General features: G+C 39.6%; 1 protein-coding gene across 1 annotated transcript in view; it reads right to left on the bottom strand.

Annotated features, from left to right (window-relative positions):
* The window catches only part of LOC103196551 (cytochrome b5 type B), a 40052-nt gene that overhangs the window by 5913 nt on the left and 13087 nt on the right, over positions 1 to 21052 (bottom strand). Inside the window, exons 2-3 of the mRNA XM_007940308.2 lie at positions 4551 to 4679; positions 3986 to 4015 (exon numbers count right to left, since the gene is read on the bottom strand). Of these exons, the coding sequence (XP_007938499.1) occupies positions 3986 to 4015; positions 4551 to 4679 (159 nt within the window). The remainder of the gene's footprint in view (positions 1 to 3985; positions 4016 to 4550; positions 4680 to 21052) is intronic.

The raw sequence follows: 21052 nt of genomic DNA, 5'->3' as shown, positions 1-21052 counted from the left end.
CAGCAGAACAGTGACTGCTCTGAATCTTAGACATGGAATGTAGTAACAGCAAGGTCTGATTTTTGTTACAAGAGCACAGAACAAATCCAGAGTTCTGTTGTCTAGCAATTAATATGCAAGAGTCTGGAATACACTTGTAAACAACAAAATTGCTACAAGGCTATCTTGATTTTAGCTTAAAACTAGAAGAAATCAACTGTTTAAACAAAATGGCTCCTAAAGTTCTAGCTTTGTTGAGGTGATAATTCTCCCATAAAATAATGGACAGTTTAAAAAAAAAACAAACTACTGTCTTTGAGTATTTCACGAAGCTTGAGTGACCTTTCTATAAAGCTACTCACTACCGAAATTGTGTCTAACATCTGCTCACTCAATGCTGAATCAGTATCCTCACTGGTAAAATGAAAGGCTTAGACTAGATGAACTTGAATTGTAAAACCATATTCAATTAATTGAACACAATTTTCTGACCCAAGGGTATTTTAGAAAAACCTACAATAGCCGTCTTCTAAAGGTGAAAGAAGGAAACACCATTCTCCCAGGTCTTGGCAGACTGAAGTACTACCACACACAGCTTTTTATTATCTCTTACACCAGGTATATAAAGGTACCTTCTCCCAGATATTTGACAGGCTCTTCCTCTAAATACTGACCCTCTTCCTTATGTTTTACGGCACGACAAAGAATGATCATAACTGGTAATGACACAGGGGGGTGGCATTTAGGGGTCCATGGGGATTTTTCTCATCAACTCTGTTTATGAGGAAACATGGGAGAAGCATACACACATGAGCAATGTGTACTATGTAACCAGGACGGAAATGAAGGAAACTGCAGTGGAACCATGACAGGAAACACTGGCACACAGAGACAGGGCATTTTAAGTATTAAGTACATGTTTAGCTTAAACAGATTATGCTGAGATTTTCATAGATTTAAATAAGATATATATTATAAGGTACACAAGGAGCTTATGCCTTATTTCTAAACTGCATGTTTGCTATTACAAGAGGATTCCTTCAGCAAATTTAATGGGTATTTAGGTGGCCTGGTAATGTTCATGGACTGAATGATAAAATATATCTTCAAGAAGTAAGTGCATAATCAAAAGAGGGAATTCATGGACCACAAATGTTTGCATTTACTTGTACTAAAGTAGGCGGCCAAACAGGCAGGCAACCTGGCACAGAAACACTGTCTATTTCAAAGGTGAGTTTTCATAAGCAAAAGCAGACCAGAAAAACGTTAGGTCAAATATGAGTAGAAGATTGATGTCTCTTAGCATGGTGACTTATCAAGCCAGGCAGAGATTCACAGAGACAGAAAGGTTTTAAATTCTTTATTATCAACTTAACAATAACACAAAGATGAAAGGTGACCAAAAACACAGGTGAGTATTGCAACATGAAAAGTAGTTTCTAAAAAATTAGGAAAATATTCTTGATATGTACTCAGGAACAGCAACGCTGTGTGTGAGTATTTCTGGGGAGTGGGGGTGATGGGGGGGCATTTCAGGCATGAAGGAGATATGGGGTTGTAGAGGTAAGAGAGAAGTGAAGAAGTAGAAGGGAGAGGAAAAGAAGAGAAATGACAACTTTGACCCATAAGGCAAAAGACATCTCTTAATTAGACTTAAAAATCACTTGTTAATAGAGGCTCAGACACCCTTGACCAAAGGAAAACAATGAATGAAATGAACTTGACTTACGTTTCCTGATAATGAATACTTAAACCAGAGATAGAAAATGAACAAGAGATACCTATATCTTAAGCACGTTAGCGCTTATTTTAAACTTCTGGAGGAAATAGATCTGATGAATCTACAATCCCTTCCTGGAATGGAAATCAGGTTGGAATACAGCTCTGTGAGAACCTAAGTAGGTGGTCTTGAAAATTTTCCAAAAGGCTTTCTTCACCTGAACTGCCTTAAGCACAACATGACTGGAAATACATGATAAAACTAGACTCTTTAGTGAATGGAGACATGTTGTATGGCCCCCACGAAAATGCTGTCTCTAGCTAATGTTTAACCTAGGGAAGGGCTAAACTACTTTTGGAGACTTCTAAATTATCACAGAATTTGGCAAGTGAAAAGGGTTTCTTCTCCTGTATTTTTTAACCTAAAGTTCAAAAGTCGTTTTAATTCAACTGACACATCTCTAATTAATTCTTTAGCCTATGAAAGACCAGCAATGCTTTCTACAGAAAAGAAATTAAAATTCTCTAAGCTTTCAAATTTCATTCAGTATCTGTAAGACTCCAAAAAGCTTAGTGCTGGACCACCTAATTATCATATGTGTTACTTAAAAAGCAAATTTCAAAGTCCCACCTCCAGAGACTCCAAATTAATGTCAATGGAAGCCTAGAAAATACATACTTTAAAATACAGGCCAAGGGATTCTCATATAGGTGGTATAAGGAACAGAGTTTGACAAACACCACTCTTCATTCCTAAGAAAGGTCTTAATCACTACCATACAACCACTGATACATGCAGCAAGAAGTAATCTGTAGACTTTTAGAGATAATTATAAAAATATTTTTTATCTTGTTATAATTTAAACAACAATAAACAGGTTTATCTCATGGTTGTGTACAGAAACAGGTTATGTCTCCTAGACTACAAAATACATCTCTTGCACAAGTAGGAATTCTCCCTAAATCAAATGCCGACATCCGAGAGGGACGTTTTCTGGGTAGGTTCCATACACTAAGTAAGGCCATGCTTGGTAGAAATTTTACCTTAGTGTAAGAACTAAGGATTCAAGAATGAATAGTACATGTGTCAGGAGAGGATGACAAACAAACCAGCAGTTTACAAAGCATTTAAAGATGTATTTCACCCCCCTCTTGTAAGCCATTCAACATCAGAGTAGCAGAGTGTAGCAGGGGGGAGAGTTAAGTTAAACAAATACTCTGGATTGCAGGGCAATGGATGGCAAACACTGTCAAGCAATCTCTTGAGTTGAAAGAATTTTTGTGTCTAGGCCAACTTTAGTTGTTGTTCAGTAATTCTGGCCCAAAAGAAAGGGAAAGCAAGGAGAAAAAGGGGAGAGTACTTTACTTGCATGGTATTCTAGGTAGCACCAAAGCTTCTGTCCCTCTAAATTTTAGGTACAGTGATAGCTGGGAGCTCTGGTGACATAGTGCCTAAGGCACTTGACTACTAACCAGAAGGCTGGCAGTTCAAACCCACCAGCCTCTCCTTGGAAGGAAGGTTAGGCAATATACTTCCATAGTGATACTGCCTCGGAAATTCAAGGAGAGGTCGCTATGGGTCAGGTCCGACTCAACGGCACATAATAACACAACAGTGATAGCTATCTGAAGAACAGAAGTCAGGGAAAAGTATAAGGGAATAAGGGAGATGAAATGCCTAGCTGGGGCGAACACAAAGACTTTCATGTTTCCTTCCTGGTACACAATACAATGCATATTAAAGTTTTCAAATGCTTCATTTTTTGTTTTAGCTCTATCACTGAGTAATGGGAAGGGTATAGGTCTATTTGAACCTATTAAATAAAAGAATTTAAATTCAGGAAATAGGGCTAAAAATGCCTGGTCTAGTCAATTATTTCAGTGTACAATTCCTTTAGAATTAAAGAAAAGAAGGTAACTTGTAAGAGAAAAATCAACTTTCCAATTCTTGTTTCAACACAGGAGCAGTTATCACCTACTGTCTGTACTGTGAGAGATACTTTCCTACAACAGACCCTTAAACCAATTTCTTTCAAAACCATACACTGCACAATTTTGGGGCCTCACTTCTTTTTATTCCAGCATGTGAAACATTAATGAAATGTTTCCTACTGTGTAAGACTCAACTATTCGCTTTTCCTGAGATGGCACTGAGTCCAGGTTCCTGCTTGGAGATGAAAAATAACACTTCTCTTGTTAAAATAACTTTTTATAAAAATCATCTTCTATTTAAGTGAAGAAAAATATAAACACTTGGAACACACAAGAGAAACTAATAACTTCTTACCTTGCTATTATGTTCGGTTTTAAGGTCACACTGTTAAAGAGAGAAAAACAAGTAATAGTTTAAAATATATCCAGATGAACTCTATGTGCGTGTTTCTAACCCTGGAACATGAGACTGCTTTCTGTGGCAGTGAGCTCCCCAGGACTTCACAGTCTGCAGAAGGGGGATGACCCCCACTCTGAGCATGTCAAGGGCTCCTTGTTAACATATGTGGATAGTTTACAAAGTCATTGCTCCAAGGGGTAGTTTCTTTGTTAATAAGAAACTTACAAGAACGAACAAACCAGTATTTCAGGTAGAGATGTTATTAATTGTATTTCAAAATTAAATAAATTAGTCATAACAATCCAAAATCCATTTCCTTAACTTTTCAGAGTTACTGCATGTGCCATTTTGCCAATTAGAAGCTGTTATCTTGGCACAGTAAGACCAGAAAACTGGAGAAAATTTAACCCGAGGTCTACACTGAATGAGTTTCCATTATGATAACTCACTCCTCTATCCTGTTCTGTGGTTATTCAGTAATGACCTCTCCACAAGTGCTCCTAGCTCAGTTGGTCCTTACCGGATGGACATCGCCAATGTAGTACTGCTGCAGCATTTCTCTGGCATCAGAGGAGTGTCCAACATCTTCAAAACTTTCACTCGCATCTACACCAGCTTGTTCCAGCAGAACTTCCTCTCCACCAGGATGCTACAAGGAAGAGATATTTAATGAATACAGGGCTCTCCGAAAGAAAACCAATGCCAGTAATTTTCCCCTCCTCCATTCCTCATCCTGCCCTAATGTTCAACTTCTTTTCTCCCACTCTATCCAGGATCTCCATTTTTGATCCCATTTCAAGTGGTTGGCAGTGGTAGCCACACGCCATCTACTTCTTTTCATCTCAGGAAAGAAGTGCACAGAGAAAAGCTAATCATGGGGAGGAAGTGGGAAAAGAGCTGTTACACTGCGGGGATTGTAATCAATGTCATGAAACAAAATGTATATGAACTGCTGAATGGAAAACAAATTTCCTCTGTAAACTTTCACCCAATCACAACTGAAAAAGAAACCCCCAGAGAGCACGGCTCTACCCTTACACACTTAGGGACAGACAGCCTGAATCGAAAAGAAGCAATGCCATATCTGTCAGCCAAAATAAAAAATCAAACCTGCTACTGCAGAGTCAACACCAACTCATAGCGACCCTACAGGACAGAGCAGAACTGTCCCATAGGGTTTCCAAGGCTGTAACTTTTTTTTTTCTTTTCTCATTTTTATTTAAGTTTTTATTGTAATTTGGGTCAAAGTTTAGAGAGCAAATTCACTTTCTATACAGCAGCCCATATAACACTTTGTCTACTGACATTGACTGCAATTTCCCACAATCCAACAGCTCACCTCCCACTTCTTCCCCAGTTATCTCTTCCCTGTGCCCTTCCCTCCCATGCACTCCTGCCCCCAGAGCTGTCTCCCTGTGCATACACAGCCCTTCTGTTCTCCCATGACTGATCTCTCCAAAGAGTATATCTACCTGATGTAAATGTTCAGCTCATATGCCTGTGTCTTTTGTTTGGCTGGAAGCCACAGGAGTGAGTTCAATTCCAGACCTGAAGGGCAGCTATGGGCCACAACCTCAGTGGTTCCATCAGCCTCTATCAGACCAGCAAACCTGGTCCCTCCTCCCCCACTTTTTTTTAAAAATGATTTTGAGTTTTATTCTATATTGTTCTCCCATTCTATCTAGAATCTCCTACAAAGATCCCCTCTTGAGTGGCTGACAGCAGTAGCCAAGGCTGTAAATCTTTACAAAAACAGACTGCCACATCTTTCTCTTGCAGAGCAGCTGGTGGGTTCAAAACACTCACCTTTCAGTTAGCACCCGAGTGCTTAACCACTGGGCCATCAGGGCTCCTTTACTTGTTAGCACACTTCCAAATACCCTCTATCTTCACACCTTCACCCCCGGCTACCGTTAACATTTTCTGTCTCTATAAAATTGCCTACTCTGGACACTTCATATAAATGAAATCTCACGATACGTTTTTATGTCCCGCTTCCTTCACGCAGCATGTTTTCCATATTCATCCATGCTGCAGCACTTATCAGGATTTCATTCCTCAGGGCGACTCCATTTGTGTCAGACTGTGCTCTATAAGGACAATGGCTGATTTTTCAGAAATAAATCACCAGGCCTTTCTTCCAAGGCCTCTGTGGGCAGAGTCATTTCCAGCCTTTTGGTTGGAAACTCAGCAAGTTAACTGTTTGTACCTGAGGACTGCGAAAGGAAGACAAAAAACAAGCCAAACCCATTGCCACTGAGTTGATGCCAACTCACAGCAATCCTACAGGACAGAGCAGAACTGCCCTTGTAGAATTTCCAAGGCTGTCAATCTTTACAGAAACAGACTGCCACAACCTTCTTCCTCTGGAGCAGACACATCATTAAAACTGTCGACATTTCAGTTCGCAGTCAGGCGTTTTAGCCGCTGTGCCACCAGGGCTCCTTTAAGAGCAACATGGAAAACCAAACCCACCACTGTTAAGCCAATTCCAACTCACTGTGCCCTTACAGGGCAGAGAACCTTCCCACTGGGTTTCCCAGGCTGCAAATCTTTACACAAGCAGACAGGTACATCTTTCACCTGTGCAAAAGGGGGGTGGGTTCAAACTACCAACCTTTTCATTAGCAGCCAAGCTCTTTTACCACTGCACAACCAGAGCTCCTCAGAGAAAGAGCCTTCAACTTGCTATTACTGTAGTTTTAAGCAAATAACACATACATAGGAGCTCTGGTAGCATAGTGCCTAAAGCACCTGACTGCTAACCAGAAGCCTGGCTGTTCAAACCCACCAGCCACTCCTCAGAACGAAGGTTGGACAATCTACTTCCATTGTGGTACTGCCTAGGAAACCCAAGGAGGGGTCACTATGAGTCAGGTTCAACTACACGGCACATAACAACAATAACACATACATTATACTTTTTTTCCCAACTGCACAATACCCTCAGCCACTATTTTCATAAGCATGCTATGTCATGCATTATATGGGCAGGTATGTTATTTACATGGGCCATTTGTGAAAAATATGGTATATCAAAAAACCTCTCAGCTGTGCTAAGTTTTGTCCTAGAACTAAGTGGTTAGCTTAGTTCAAATACGCTCTATGTAACTAAAGTATGGAAGATATTTTTTCCTTATACACATTCATCTAAACTATTATGTTGCTTTTCAGAGCACAAGGATAATGAGCAGCTTGAGGTACTTCAAGGAAGTCTTCACACACAGCCTTTTACAACTACAGAGGACTTTGATTTCACTGTCTCTCATAAATAACAAAGTAACAAAACAAAACAAAACACTTTAATTATAAAAGAATTAGATCATCACAATGGTAGATGTGGAGGAAAAAACAAGAATAAAACTACAGTCTTATAACAGGAAGAGTATAGTTAACATTCTTATGCGTGAAATTCCCTTGCTTTCCCTGGGCAGTCATTCCAGCCGCTATTTATAATTTTTATTTACTGTTTTATGTACTAAATAGTGATATATAAAACTTCTTATGTTTTTACAAAAGTTAATTCATATAATATGCACTATTTTATAACCTGCTTTTTTTCACTGATGCAAAGAGGGCCAGAGTGATCAAAAAAATCTAAGGTTAGAAACTTCACTCCAAAATGTGGTCTTAATACAGATGGTTAAGAACAAGAAAAAATATTCCAGGGAAGGCTTCTGTTTTAGAATTCTGTAATCCTCAGATACTGTTATTTAAAATCAAACATGAGTAAAACTGGGGAAATCTGCATAAATTCTGTAGATTTTATCAATGGTCAATCCTGGTTGTGATACTGTAGTTTCGCAAAATATCACCATTAGGGGAAACTAGACAAACAGTACAAGGGATCTCTGTATAATTTTCAGAAACGCATGTGACTCTACAATAATCTCAATAAAATTTTCAATTAAAAAAAATCAAACTGAATCCCTTAAATAAATATTGGAGTGACACCAAATAGCTGAATCTCAGGACTATATAATTAAGTAGAAAAGTAGGTTCCAAAATATTACACTGAGCATGGTGGTTGTTATCATTATACAGAGTAAAACCCCAGTTAAATATATACATCTGTATGTATCTATGTACATACACACACACACACACACACATATATATACACATACACAACTGTATATACATATATATATATGTACACACACATACATTTATACATACACGGATACATACTTTTCAGGAATACAAGATGAAATGAAACTCGGAAAGCATGGATATAATGAATGTGGAAACAGGGGTGATGATTACTTTTGGTGTGGTGGGCCAAGTGGCAAGGGGAAATAATGGATAGGAAACTATTCAATTAGATGCAGATTACTGTCAAGGTCCTCATTTTGTTTTGGGTGGTGTTTTCATAGGTACTTATTACATTAAAATGAACAACTACATTAACTATAAATGTGTCTATTATGGATGAAGTGTACTATGCAGAAAAGGCTTTGGCGTTTAGTAGTTACTTTCAGGAAAGGAGAAAAGGGTATGGAGGAGCGTTTCCAGGCTGCTGGTACCGGTCTCTCTCTCACTGGAATGGTGATCTCACAGACGTGTTGACTTGGTGGAAAGCTGTTAAACTATGCTTTCAGGATTTGTGAAGTTTTCTATTAAAAATTAAAATTAAAAAAAAAAAGCGGCCACGTAATGGACTTTGTAAAGAAAAAACACCTGGATGTGTTTATGGGTTAGACACAAAGCAGAGTTTTTTACATACTTTTTAGTTGCAGAACAATTTTCTAGCAAAATTTTGGATGGAAGCTCATTACATACAGCCAAGTTGTTGTTGTTGTTGTTAGGTACCGTCAGATAGGTTCTGACTCATAGTGACCCGACACACACCAGAATGAAACACTGCCTGGTCCTGCACCGTCCTCACAATTGTTGCTATGTTTGAGCCTATTGTTGTAGCCACTTTGTCAATCCATCTCATTGAGGATCTTCCTTTTTTTCATTATGCTCTACTTTACCAAGCATGGTATCCTTTTCTCCAGAGACTGGTCTCTCCTGATAACATATCCAAAGTAAGTGAGACAAAGTTTCTCCATCCATCCTGCTTCCCAGAAGCATTTTGGCTGTACAAATTAAATTAGTTCATTCTTCTGGTAGTCCACAGGTATATTCAAATACATCAGTTCTTCTTCTGTCTTATTTATATGTTGTAGATGTGATTAAAGTGCATAACAATCTTCAAAGATCTATTTGGTAACCACTGGCATAGACAAAAAGAGAAATAAGACTAGATTTCAAAATAGGTGATTCAGTGGCAGAAATAAGGCAGTAGGTTTTGGAGGAAGACAAGTTTAATTTCAGTTATGCTAGGTCTGAGATCCTAGAAGGAAACCCAATATGAGAAGCTATGCTCAGTTAAACAGGTCTACAGGGGTGGCTTAACAAGGTGCATCCTAACACTGATCCTTCGGGTCACTATCAATGACATTTCATGGAGACTTCAAATTCATGAATCATTTCTCTTACACAGAGCTGTCTTCAGAGGTACTTTTCATTTTCTTTTCCTTAATTATTTCCGAAGGAGCCCTGCTGGTACAGTGGTTAAGGCATTTGACTGCTAACCAGAAGGTCAACGGTACATCCCACCAGCTGCTCCGCAGGAGGAAGATGAAGCAATCTACTTCTATAAAGATTTACAGCCTTGGAAACCCAATTGGGGTAGCTATGAGTTGGAATCAACTTGATGGCACTGGGTTTGTCAAAGAAGCCGGTCTCAAAGGCCACATATTAATTATATGATTCCATTGATATGAAATGTCCAGAACAGACAAATCTACAGAGACAGAAATAGATTAGTGGTCGCCTAGGACTGGGATGGTATGGGGAGTGAAAGTTAACAGGTATGAAATTTCTTTTTAGGATGACGAAAATGCTCCAAAATTAGATAGCAGTAATTGTTGCACAACTGTGTGAATATACTGAAGGCCAATGAATCATACACTTTAAAGGGGTGAATTTTGTGGTATGTAAATTATATCATAATAAAGCTATTATAAAAGAAAAATGAGGGAGCTTTGAACCTTAAAACAAAAAGATCATCTCAAGTCTAAAACTAAACAATGAGAAAAAACAAACAAACAAACAAAAAAAAAAAACCACTTACTGCCATTGAGTCAATTCTGATTCACCACAACCCCCACAGGGTTTCCTAGGCTGTAAATCTTTTTGGAAGTAGATTGTCCCATCTAGCTTAACTAGTAAAAACTGCCTACCTTGAGCATTATGATCTTTTAAGAACTGCAGACAGTACCTGGATTAGTAACCAACCTGGTAAAGCCTATTCAAAAAACCAAACTCACTGCCGTCAAGTCTGATCTGATTCACAGTGACCCCTCCTTGGATTTCCAAGGTGGTATCACCATGGAAGTAAATTGCCCAACTTTCCTTCCGAGGAGTGGCTGGTGAGTTTGAACCACCAGCCTTCTGGTTAGCATTCAAGTGCCTTCAGCACTACACCACCAGAGCTCCTGGTAAAGTATTACTGTATATCAAAAATGCGAGGGACATACAATGGTTCATAATAACAGACAGGCACTATTTTGTAACATGCATCAAAACATTTTTATCATTACTCTGTTATGTTAAAGATGTTTTAATGCATTTGCAAGTGTTTCCTTAGGTTTCTTATGTATAGAAAGGTATGCTATATACTGTACAGTTTACTGATGTTAGATATAAACCAAACTGTTCAGACTGATGTACAAGTTTGACTTACAGAAAGACTTAGGAACAGGACTCATTCATAATGTGGGGACTGCCTATATCTCTATGGGATCAAAATGACAACAGTAACTCGATAGACAAGAACCTTAGGGGCTAATGAATTTATATTATGAGGGAGGAATAACTCAAAACAGGAGGGTGAGAGTGGTTGTATGACTCAAAGAATGCAATTGATGTCACTGAATTGTACATGTAGAAACTGTTCAACTGGTGTATGCTTTGCTGTGTATATTCTGAACAACAACAATATAAATTATTAAAAAAGAAAAATAAAGGCATGGCAAGCCATTTCAGAAAGGCTACCAAAGGCTACAGAGAGGTCAAGGGGTATGAAGGCCACAAAAGTCACTGTGGTGCGTGACGAGAAAGCCAACTCTCTCAAGACAATAGTTGTAGGGGACACACACCTTCCTCCAAGGTTCTGACGTGGAAATAGAGGTGTGAAGAATAACAAACTAGGAAGTAAGCAGCTGAAGGAACAGGAGGAAGAAGAGGTAGCCTATTATTTTTAAGTCAGGAAGACCTACTCAAATGTGATGACAGAATAATGTGACGGAAAAAACGAGAGCCAAGGAGTTGCATGGGTAACTCAGCTAGAGGTCTGGTCTCAGCTAGAAAGGAAAGTAACCCAGGACGCAGGTTAAAAGGACAAAAGATCAACACTTCTTCAAGGCTGTAGAGATAAAAGGCCAGGACAGACAGACATGCACAGATACATGTGGAGAGTACACACATCTAGAATGACGGCTGTAACCAGCATGTGAGGGAGCCAACGGTGCTGTGGTGGATCTCCCTGGTCTCGCAGCCCCTTCCAGCACCATTTCTCTGCCCAGAGAGCAGAAACCAAGGGTAGGGACTGCGAAGCAGATGATTCAAGGCTGAAGACTGACATGAAGAACTGAAAGGTTGAGGGGGTTACAAAACACCTTTGTGCCACTAGTGCCGTGAGATGCATTAAAAACATACTAGAGTTGTATTTAATTTAAAAGAATGTACGTAAGGTACAGCCATTGTGGAAAAGTTTGGCCACAACCTCCCCTCCCAAAACCTCCCCCATCCCCCAAAAATGCACTGCCACTGAGTCAATGCTGACTCACAGTGACCGGATAGAACAGAGGAGAACTGCCCCACAGGGTTTCTAAGGTTGTAGACGTTATGGAAACAGACTACCTCATCTTTCTCCTGTGGAGCAGCTAGTGGGTTTGAAGTGCCGACCTCTTAATTGGCAGCCCAATGCTTTAACCACTGTGCCACGCAAGTTCCTTAAAACCTAGGTATATACCCAAAAGAACTGAAAGCAAGAATGTAAACAGAAACTTGTACACCAATGTTCACTTCAGCACTACTCGCAATTGCCAAAAGGTGAAACCACCTAAATATCCATCAACAGATGAACGGATAAACAAAAGGTAGTATATATAAACTACAGAATAGTTTTCAGCCATGAAATGAAATGAAGTCCTGATACATGTCACAACATGGACAAACCCTGAAAACATTACACTGAGCAAAATAAGTCAGTCACAAAAAGACAACTACTGCATGATCCTGCTTATGTGAAATAGGCACACGTACAGAGATGAACGCTTATTAATGGTTACCAGGGGTAGGCAGGAGAGGTTAAAAGGGAAGCACTGCTTACAGGCAGAGAGATTCTGACTGGTGGTGGAATAACTTGGAAATGATTAGTGGCCATGGTTACACAACATGACGAATCTTCACAATGTCACTGAATTGTGTGTGTAAAAATTGTTGAACTGGTAAACACTTAATTATGTACCTTTTTACCACACACACACACACACACACACACAAAGAATATACCTGATTGTACCCTGAATTACTCAAAGGGAAAGTGTAACAATGCAAGAGTACCAACATCATACCCTCTTTGCTTCTGAAAAAGGTTATTTTCCAATGTCAAATAAATATTCTCTCAATATTAATTATCCCTCTTCAAGCTAAACAGACTTGGTCCACGTAAGGAGACTTTCTGAGTTATATTTTCATACTTTCCATTGATCGTTCAATTATTCAACAATCTTAATCTCATAAACCTTGAAAAGTAAGGATTAGTAACTATATTGGATTCTTTCCAGTTGAACAACATACGCATTCACTAGACTATAATCTTGGGAGTGTCAGGAAATTCCTCCCCGCTTCCATCTGACATTATTATTAGCCCCTAACAGATTCTCACAGTCTAAGCCTTTTAGCAGGTTGGAGCACATGGCAAATAAGGTACTAAAATTTTATACTTGGACCTCCTTATTCAAACTGGGAAAAAAATAAAAATAAAAGGAAGAGACTCTTAAGTGAAACTAAAAACACAAATCAGTTAAGAGACAGTATAACTTAACTATGTTAAGAATCCAGATTAAATTTCTAGATACCTCAATCACTGAAAAAAGCAAGGAAGCAAAGATGGGGGGAAGGGAGGAACTCTCTGAAAGTGAGAAATAACTAACACAATTTCAGTCACTTAGACTTGCCTTTTATTTTACATACAACTGAAATGCACTGACGTCATATAACTGAATCACCCAAACCAGTCATTTATCAATGAGGGTATAAGAAACTATAAAGTAGAAGAAGAAACAAAGCGGATCACAAAACACTTTGGAAAAAGCCAATAAGGCTACTGAATATATACTATAGAACAGAGTAAACAATGTTCTTAGTAATGGTCCCAAGTCATCCAGACAAATGCATTTGTACTCCATATAGTCTATTTGTAAAATCTGGAAAGAACATGCTTCATTTTAGAAAAAACACCATAAAAAAAAAAAAAAAGAAAAATACCATCAAAGTGGTTAAGATTAAAAAACAAAAACAAAAAAAACCTTAGGCAAAGATTTCTTATAGAAGATATAAAAATAGTAACTATAAAGTAAAAAAAATAATAAATCAGATTTTACCAATGTTCTACTCTTAAAAGACTTAAACCTTAGCTATCTGAAAAATTAATTCAAATGAAAATCTTAATGCCCTAATGATAAAGGGTAATGCAACAGCACTGAACTGCTGAAGTCTGTATCAGAAATTTCTTTTCTCACTGAGAAGTCTGTATTTTGAGTCGACAAGAAAAGCAGACGCCAACTACTGAAGAGGGTGAAGCCCTTCTGTTCTCAACCCCTTATGAATAAACAGTAATGCTCTGCTGGCAGCAACAGACTGTGTAATGAAATGTTTAGTCCAACATGAAGCAGAGGATAGACACACCCAGAGATTTTCCTATTATTCATTATTTGCCCTATAGATGTCAATTACCATTTAAAGCTCTTAATTAGCACACTTCTAAGCTTGTAAAAAGGAGCCCTGGTGGCACAGTGGTTAAAGCGGTTGGGGGCTAACCAAGGGGCTGGTAGCTTGAACCCATGAGATGCTCCATGGGACAAAGATGGGGTAGTCTGTTTTTGTAGATTTACAGCCTTGGAGATGCCACAAGGTCCCTATGAGTCAGGATCAACTCAATAGTAATGTCTTTGGTTTTTGGTTTAAGCTTGCAATGTGGTACCCAGAAGCTAAAGGATTTAATCCACCTTGTTCTCATGAAGGTCATGATGGCAGTACGAAGTCAAAAGCTCAATTTCCAATTTTGCCCACCTACCTACTTAAAAAGCCCCGATGGTGGTTAAGTGCTTGGTTGCTACCTAAAAAGTCTGCAGTTCAAACGCACCAGCCACGCCATGGAAGAAAGATGTGGCAGTCTGTTTTCCATAAAGATTAGTCTTGGAAACCCTATGGGGCAGTCCTACCCTGTCCTACAGGGTAGCTGAGTCAGAATTGACTCAATGGCAGTAGGTATGGTTTTGGTTTGACCTACTTACCTACTGGTTCTGGTTATCTAGTAACACTTTGAAAGCATACATACCACAAATGGGATCGCCTTTACAAACAGGAGTTTATTCTTACAATTTGGAGGCTTTAAGTCCAAATTTAAAGTGCCAGGCTCTAGGAGGTAGGTGAAAGCCCCTCAACCTTGGGGTCCAGCTCTGCCTCCTGCTCCCGGCCCACTGGAGCTAGAGGCATTTCTTTACTCACACAGCTGCTGGCTGCTGAGGCTGAGAAGCCCCAAAGTTGACATGATGAGACTGTCAGTCAACTCCGTGGTGGGATCTGTCACAAGCAGCTTAGTAGCTGCTTTGGGTATGTGGTCTGCTTCCTGTACATAAGAAGCAGCTTTGGGAATGGTCTCTAGCCTATGACATGCTTGGACCCTGCATGTAGCCATGTCGTTGCTCAGCAGCCTGCTATGCTCTGCTGACCTTGGAACTTACAATAGACTTAAGTTATTGGCCTGCTGTGTGGTTTGGTAACATTGGGACTAACAGTCTCATCATGGCGAATAACTACCACCAGCTGCCCAAACACTCAACCAGGCCCAGCCAAGTTGACACAAAAACATAACCATCATACCTACCTACAACTTAAACATAAATAAATCTCATACTTGAAAAAGAGATATTTAAATGTAGGGTCTCCTACCTAGTCTACCCAGCCCTAAATGACCACCTAGACTAAAATATCTATATTTTCATTAAAATTATAAAGAAGACAGACGGTAACTGTCCATGGATCTAACTGTGTTCCCCCAAAATACGTGTCACCTTGGCTGGGCCATGATTCTCAGTGGTTTGGCAGTTACATAATGATGTGATTTGGCAGGCTGGTGATGATCTAATCACCGCCTGATACATTATGATGCAATCAGCCGACACACTGTAAGGGGATTAGGGTGGGATACAACACCTTTACTCAGGTCACAGCCCTGATCCTCCAGGGAGTTTCCCTGGAGGATGGCCTGCATCACCATTTATCTTATAAGAGATAGGGAAGCAACCAGAGAGGGACCTCAGTACCATCAAGAAAGAAGAGCTGGGAGCACAGTACGTCTTTTGGACCCAGGGACTTTGTGCTGAGAATCTCCTAGACCCAGGAGAAGACTGATACCAAGACATACGAATATCTTCAAAGAATACTGGGACCACAGATGTTGAAAGGAGACAAGGACCTTCCTCCAGAGCTGACAGGAGAAGGCCTTCCCTTAGAGCCAGCACTCTGAATTCAGACTCCCAGCCTCTTAAACTGTGAGCGAATAAATTTGTTTGTTAAAGCCACTCAACTGTAATATTTCTGTTTAGCTGAACTTACAAAACTAAGAAAATAAGTACGTTGAGAATTTCTTTCCTACTTGAAATTATAAAGATTTAGAAAATTAGAAATAGCACATTAACAATATTTTATCTTCTAATCTATGAACTCATCTCTTTGCATTTACATAGGGATTCATAATTATCTGCAGTTCTATTTGTTTATCTTTTAGATACATGGTCAGACCACACATACAGACACTGCATATTGAAGGTGATTTATTTTTCAAAAGCTTCATAAGTAATTCTGAGGCAGTAAGAACTGAGAAGCACTGTTTTAAAGGTCTAATGCTCAACATGGTGAAGAACCCACACATTACCGCTAAGTCAATTCCAACTCAAGCAACTCTACACAACAGAGGAGAACTGCCGCATAGGTTTTCCAATGCTGTAATTTTCACAGAAGTAGACTGCCTTATCTTTCTCCTGTGAAGTGGCTAGTGGGTTCGAACAGCCTACCTCTTAGTTAATGGCCAAATGCGTAACCACTACACTACCAGGGCTTCTCATGGTGAAGAACAGTATAGTTCTCAAACTGTGGACCAGTAGTATTATTATCACCTCTGAAGTCATCAGAAATGCAATTTCTAAAGCCACACCCTAGAGGTGCTAAGTATCAAAAACTGGGGGAGTGGAGTCCATCAATTTGTTTTAATAAGTCTTCCAGGATTTAGATATACAAGAGTTTCAGAATCACTAGTGCAGAAAAAAAATAACTAGAATGAAATTCAGGAAACCTGCATTCCAGACAGGTTCTTACTTCAACCTAGTTGCATGTCCCTGAAGAAATCATCAATCCTCTTTCAGTTTTCTTTCATCTGTACTATGAAGTAACATGAGGAGCCCTGGTGATACAGTCATTAAGCACCTGACTGTTAACTGAAAGGTCAGCAGTTCACACCACCAGCCTCTTCACAAGAGAAAGTTGTGGTAATCTGCTCCTGCAAAGGTTATAGCCCTGGAAACTTTAAAGAGTTCTACTCTGTCCTATATTGTTGCCAAGAGTCAGAATCAACTTGATAGCAGTGGGTTAGGTTTGGTATCATATTACACAACAACAACAACAACAACAAAAGACCCACTGCCATCAAGTCAATTATGACTCATAGTGACCCATATTGAGTTTCCCAGGCAGTAAATCTTTATGGAAGTAGACTGTCCCATCTTCCTTTCATGGAACAGCTGGTAGGTTTGAACCTCCACCCTTCTAGTTAGCAGTCAAATGCCTTAGGCACTATGCCACTAGCACTACTTATCATATTGCATACCAAGATTTAAAAAGAAAATCCCTGTCAGGTGTTATCAAGAATAAAATTAGGAACTCCTACAACTTAACAACAGAAAGACAAATAACTCAATCAAAAAATGGGCAGAGGACTTGGAAAGGTATTTCACCAAAGATAAAGAAATGGCCAATAAGCATATGAATAGATCCTCAACATCACTGCTGTTGCCATCAGGTTGGTTCCAACGCATAAGGACCCTATATAGTACAGAATGAAAACACTGCCCGGTCCCGCACCATCCTCACAATCACTGCTATACTTGAGTCCATCGTTGCAGCCACTATGTCAATCCATCTCATTGAGAGTCTTCCTTTTTTTCACTGACCCACTACTTTTCCAAGCATGATGTTCTTCTCCAGGGACTGATCTCTCCTGATAACACGACTGAAGTACATGAGATGAAATCTGGCCATCCTTGCTTCTAAGGTGCATTCTAGCTGTCCTTCTTCCAAGATAGATTTGTTCATTATTATGGCAGTCTATGATATAGTCAATTTTCTTCACCAACACCATACTTCAAAGGTATCAATTCTGTGGTCTTCCTTATTTATGTCCGTATTTCACATATGAGGTGACTGAAAATACAATGGCTTGGGTCAGGTACACCTTAGTCCTCAATGTGTGTGAGGTCTTTTGCAGCACATGTGCCCAATGTAATATGTTGTTTGATTTCTTTACTAAATCCTTGACAACATCAATCTTTTCTCTATTTATCATAGTATTTCATATTGGTCCAGTTGTGAGGATGAGGTGTAATCCATATTAAGTGTGTGGAGTCTTTGATCTTCATCAATAAGTGCTTCAAGTCTCGTTCACATTCAGCAAGCATGGTTGTGTAATCTGCATATCACAGGTTATTAATTATTCTTCCTCCAATTCTGATGCCATCTTCTTCTTCATATACTCCAGCTTCTCAGATGATGTGCTTAACATACAGACTGAATAAATATGGTGAAAAGATACAGCCCTGATGCACACTCTTCCTGATTTTAAATCACATAGTATCTATCATGCCTATACCATTTTACATTCCCACTAACAATGAAGGTTCCATTTCTTCACAGGTTGGCCAACAATTGTTATTTTCCCTTCCTTTAGCCATCCTAGAAGCTCTCGTGGCATAGTTCCTGAGGTATTTGACTGCTAACCAGAATGCTGGGAGTTCAAACCCACTAGCTACTCCTTGGAAGGAAGATTGGGCAATCTACTTCCATTGTGATACCACCTTAGAAACCCAAAGAGGGGTCTCTATGAGTCGGATCTGACTTGATGGCAGTGAGTTTGGTTTTTTTTGGTTTATAGCCATCCTAGTGAGGGTGAATAGAATCTCACTGTGTAAATAAGGTACACGGCACCCTTGTGGGGGCTGGACCTTGAAAATAAAGTGCATGGAACGCTAATGTGGGGATTGGTCAGTTTTGTCATTCTGCTTGGCTTGAAATGAGCTCTCCCAGAGGCAAAAAAGGAGGATCTCACTGCTATCAAACAGAGAAGAACGGGAGGTGGAATGAAACTCATCATCCCCATGCTGGATCTCCTAGGCCAGGAAGAAGTCCAAGCTGCATCGAAGAAAGACCAGCAGAGACAACTGACAGAGAGAGGGCTGCAGAAGAACTGAGAGACTGACACAAGGCAGAGTGACAGGCCTGAAGGCCCATGTAGTGAGAAAGCTGAGTGCCTTTGGGGAGGCAGCATGGGGTACACCTAGGTGTACCTATTGGGAAAGCTAAAAGAGCTATGTAACGCTTGTCCGAGCAGGGCAGAGGCCAGATCAAGAGGCCAACAGTCAAAGAGAGGCATGCCTGAGGGCATGGTTGAGGGGAGGCTGTCCTGATCGAAGAACTGTATCCTGACCATTTCTGAATCTGACACTTAACTTGTTGTTGTTAGGTGCCGCCAAGTTGGCTCCAACTCATAGCAGCCATATGTACACACAATTAAGTGTTCTGGAATTCCCATTCTTCTCAATGTTATCCATAATTTGTTGTGAATCATACAGTTTAATGCTTTTTCATAGTTTATATGAAACACAAGTAAACATCTTTTTGATATTCTTTGCTTTCAGCTAAGATCCATCTGATATCAGCAATGCTATCCCTTGTTCCACAGCCTCTTCTGAATCCAGATTGCATTTCTGGAAGTTCCCTGTCAGTATACTGCTGCAACTGTTTTTGAATTATCTTCAGCAAAATATTACTTGTATATGATGTTAATGATACTGTTTGATAATCTCCACATTCTGTGGGATCACCTTTGGAATGGGTACAAATACGGGATCTCTTCCAGTCAGATGGCCAATTAGCTGTCTTCCACATTTCTTGGCATAGACGATTAAGTGCCTCCAACATGGCATCTATTTGTTGAAGCATCTCAATAGATATTCTGTCAATACCTGGAGCCTTGTTTTTCGCTAATTCCTTCAGTGCATCTTCTACTTCTTTCTTCAATACCATTGGTTCTTGATCATGTGCCACCTCCTGAAATGGATGAACATTGACCAATTCTTTTTGGTACAGTGACTCTGAATATTCATCCCATCTTCTTTTGATGTTTCCTGCCTCATTCAGTATTTTGCCCACAGAATCTTTCAATATTTTAACTCATGGCTTGAATTTTTTCCTCAGTTCTTTCAGCTTGAGAGATGCTGAGCACATTCTTCCCTTTTAGTTTTCTAACTCCAGGTCTCTGCACATTTCACTATAATATTTGACTATGTCTTCTCGAGCTGCTCTTTGCAATCTTGTTTAGCTTTTATCTTGCCATTTCTTCCATCTGCTTTAGTTACTCTCCGTTTAAGAGCAAGTTTCAGAATCTCCTCTGACATCCATGTTGTTTTTTTCTTCCTTTCCTGTCTTTTTAATGACCTTTTGCTTTCTTCTTGTATGATGTTCTTCATGTCATGCCACAATTCATCTGGTTTTCAGTCACTATTGCTCAATGTGCCAAATCTATTCTTCAGATGATCTCTAAATTAAGGTGGAATATAATCAAGGTCACAGTTTGTCTCTGTGGATTTGTTTTAATTGCCTTCAGCTTCAACTTGAACTTGCATATGAGCAGCTGATGGTCTGTTCCACAGTCAGCTCCTGGCCTTGTTTCAGCTGAAGATAACCGAGCTCTTCCATCACCTCTTTCCACAGATGTAGTCGATGTCACTCTTGTGTATTCCATCTGGCAAGGTCCATGTGGACAGCTGCTGTTTATGCTGTTGAAAATAGGTATTTGAATGAATAAGTCATCGGTCTTGCAAAATTCTATCATGCGATCTCCAGGGTCTTATCTATCATCAAGACCATATTGGTAAAAATCACAGGGAAGAGGTAACTATCGGGAGGAAGTAAGAGGGGAGCTTTTGCATTGTGGTCAATGTCATGAGTCAAAGTGTATGAACTTCTGTATGGAAAGTGAATTTGCTCTGTAAATTTTCACCCAAATCACAATTAAAAAAAAAAAAAAAAAAAGACCATATTGGTTGGTAAAATATGGTCTCAATTTCCTCATCTTTGGCTTTGGTGGTTGGTGTGTAAATTTGATTAACAGTAGTATTAACTGGTCTTCCCTGTAGGCATATAGATATTATCCTATCACTGACAGTATTATACTTCAGGACAGATCTTGAATTCTTTGTAATGATGAATGCTACACCATTCCTCTTTTATTTGTCATTCCCAGCATAATAGATTATATGACTGTCTGATTCAAAATGGCCAAAACCAGTCCATTTCAGCTCACTAATGCCTAGGATAGGAGCTCTGGTAGTATAGTGCCTAAGGCACTTGACTGCTAACCAGAAGGCTGGCGGTTCAAACCCACCAGCCACTCCTCGGAAGGAAGGTTGG

This window comes from Orycteropus afer, unplaced genomic scaffold (assembly GCF_000298275.1).
Source record: "Orycteropus afer afer isolate SDZICR_OR568_19922 unplaced genomic scaffold, OryAfe1.0 scaffold00067, whole genome shotgun sequence".
NCBI classification, from domain to species: Eukaryota; Metazoa; Chordata; class Mammalia; order Tubulidentata; family Orycteropodidae; genus Orycteropus; species Orycteropus afer.
This window is presented reverse-complemented; position numbering and strand designations above follow the sequence as displayed.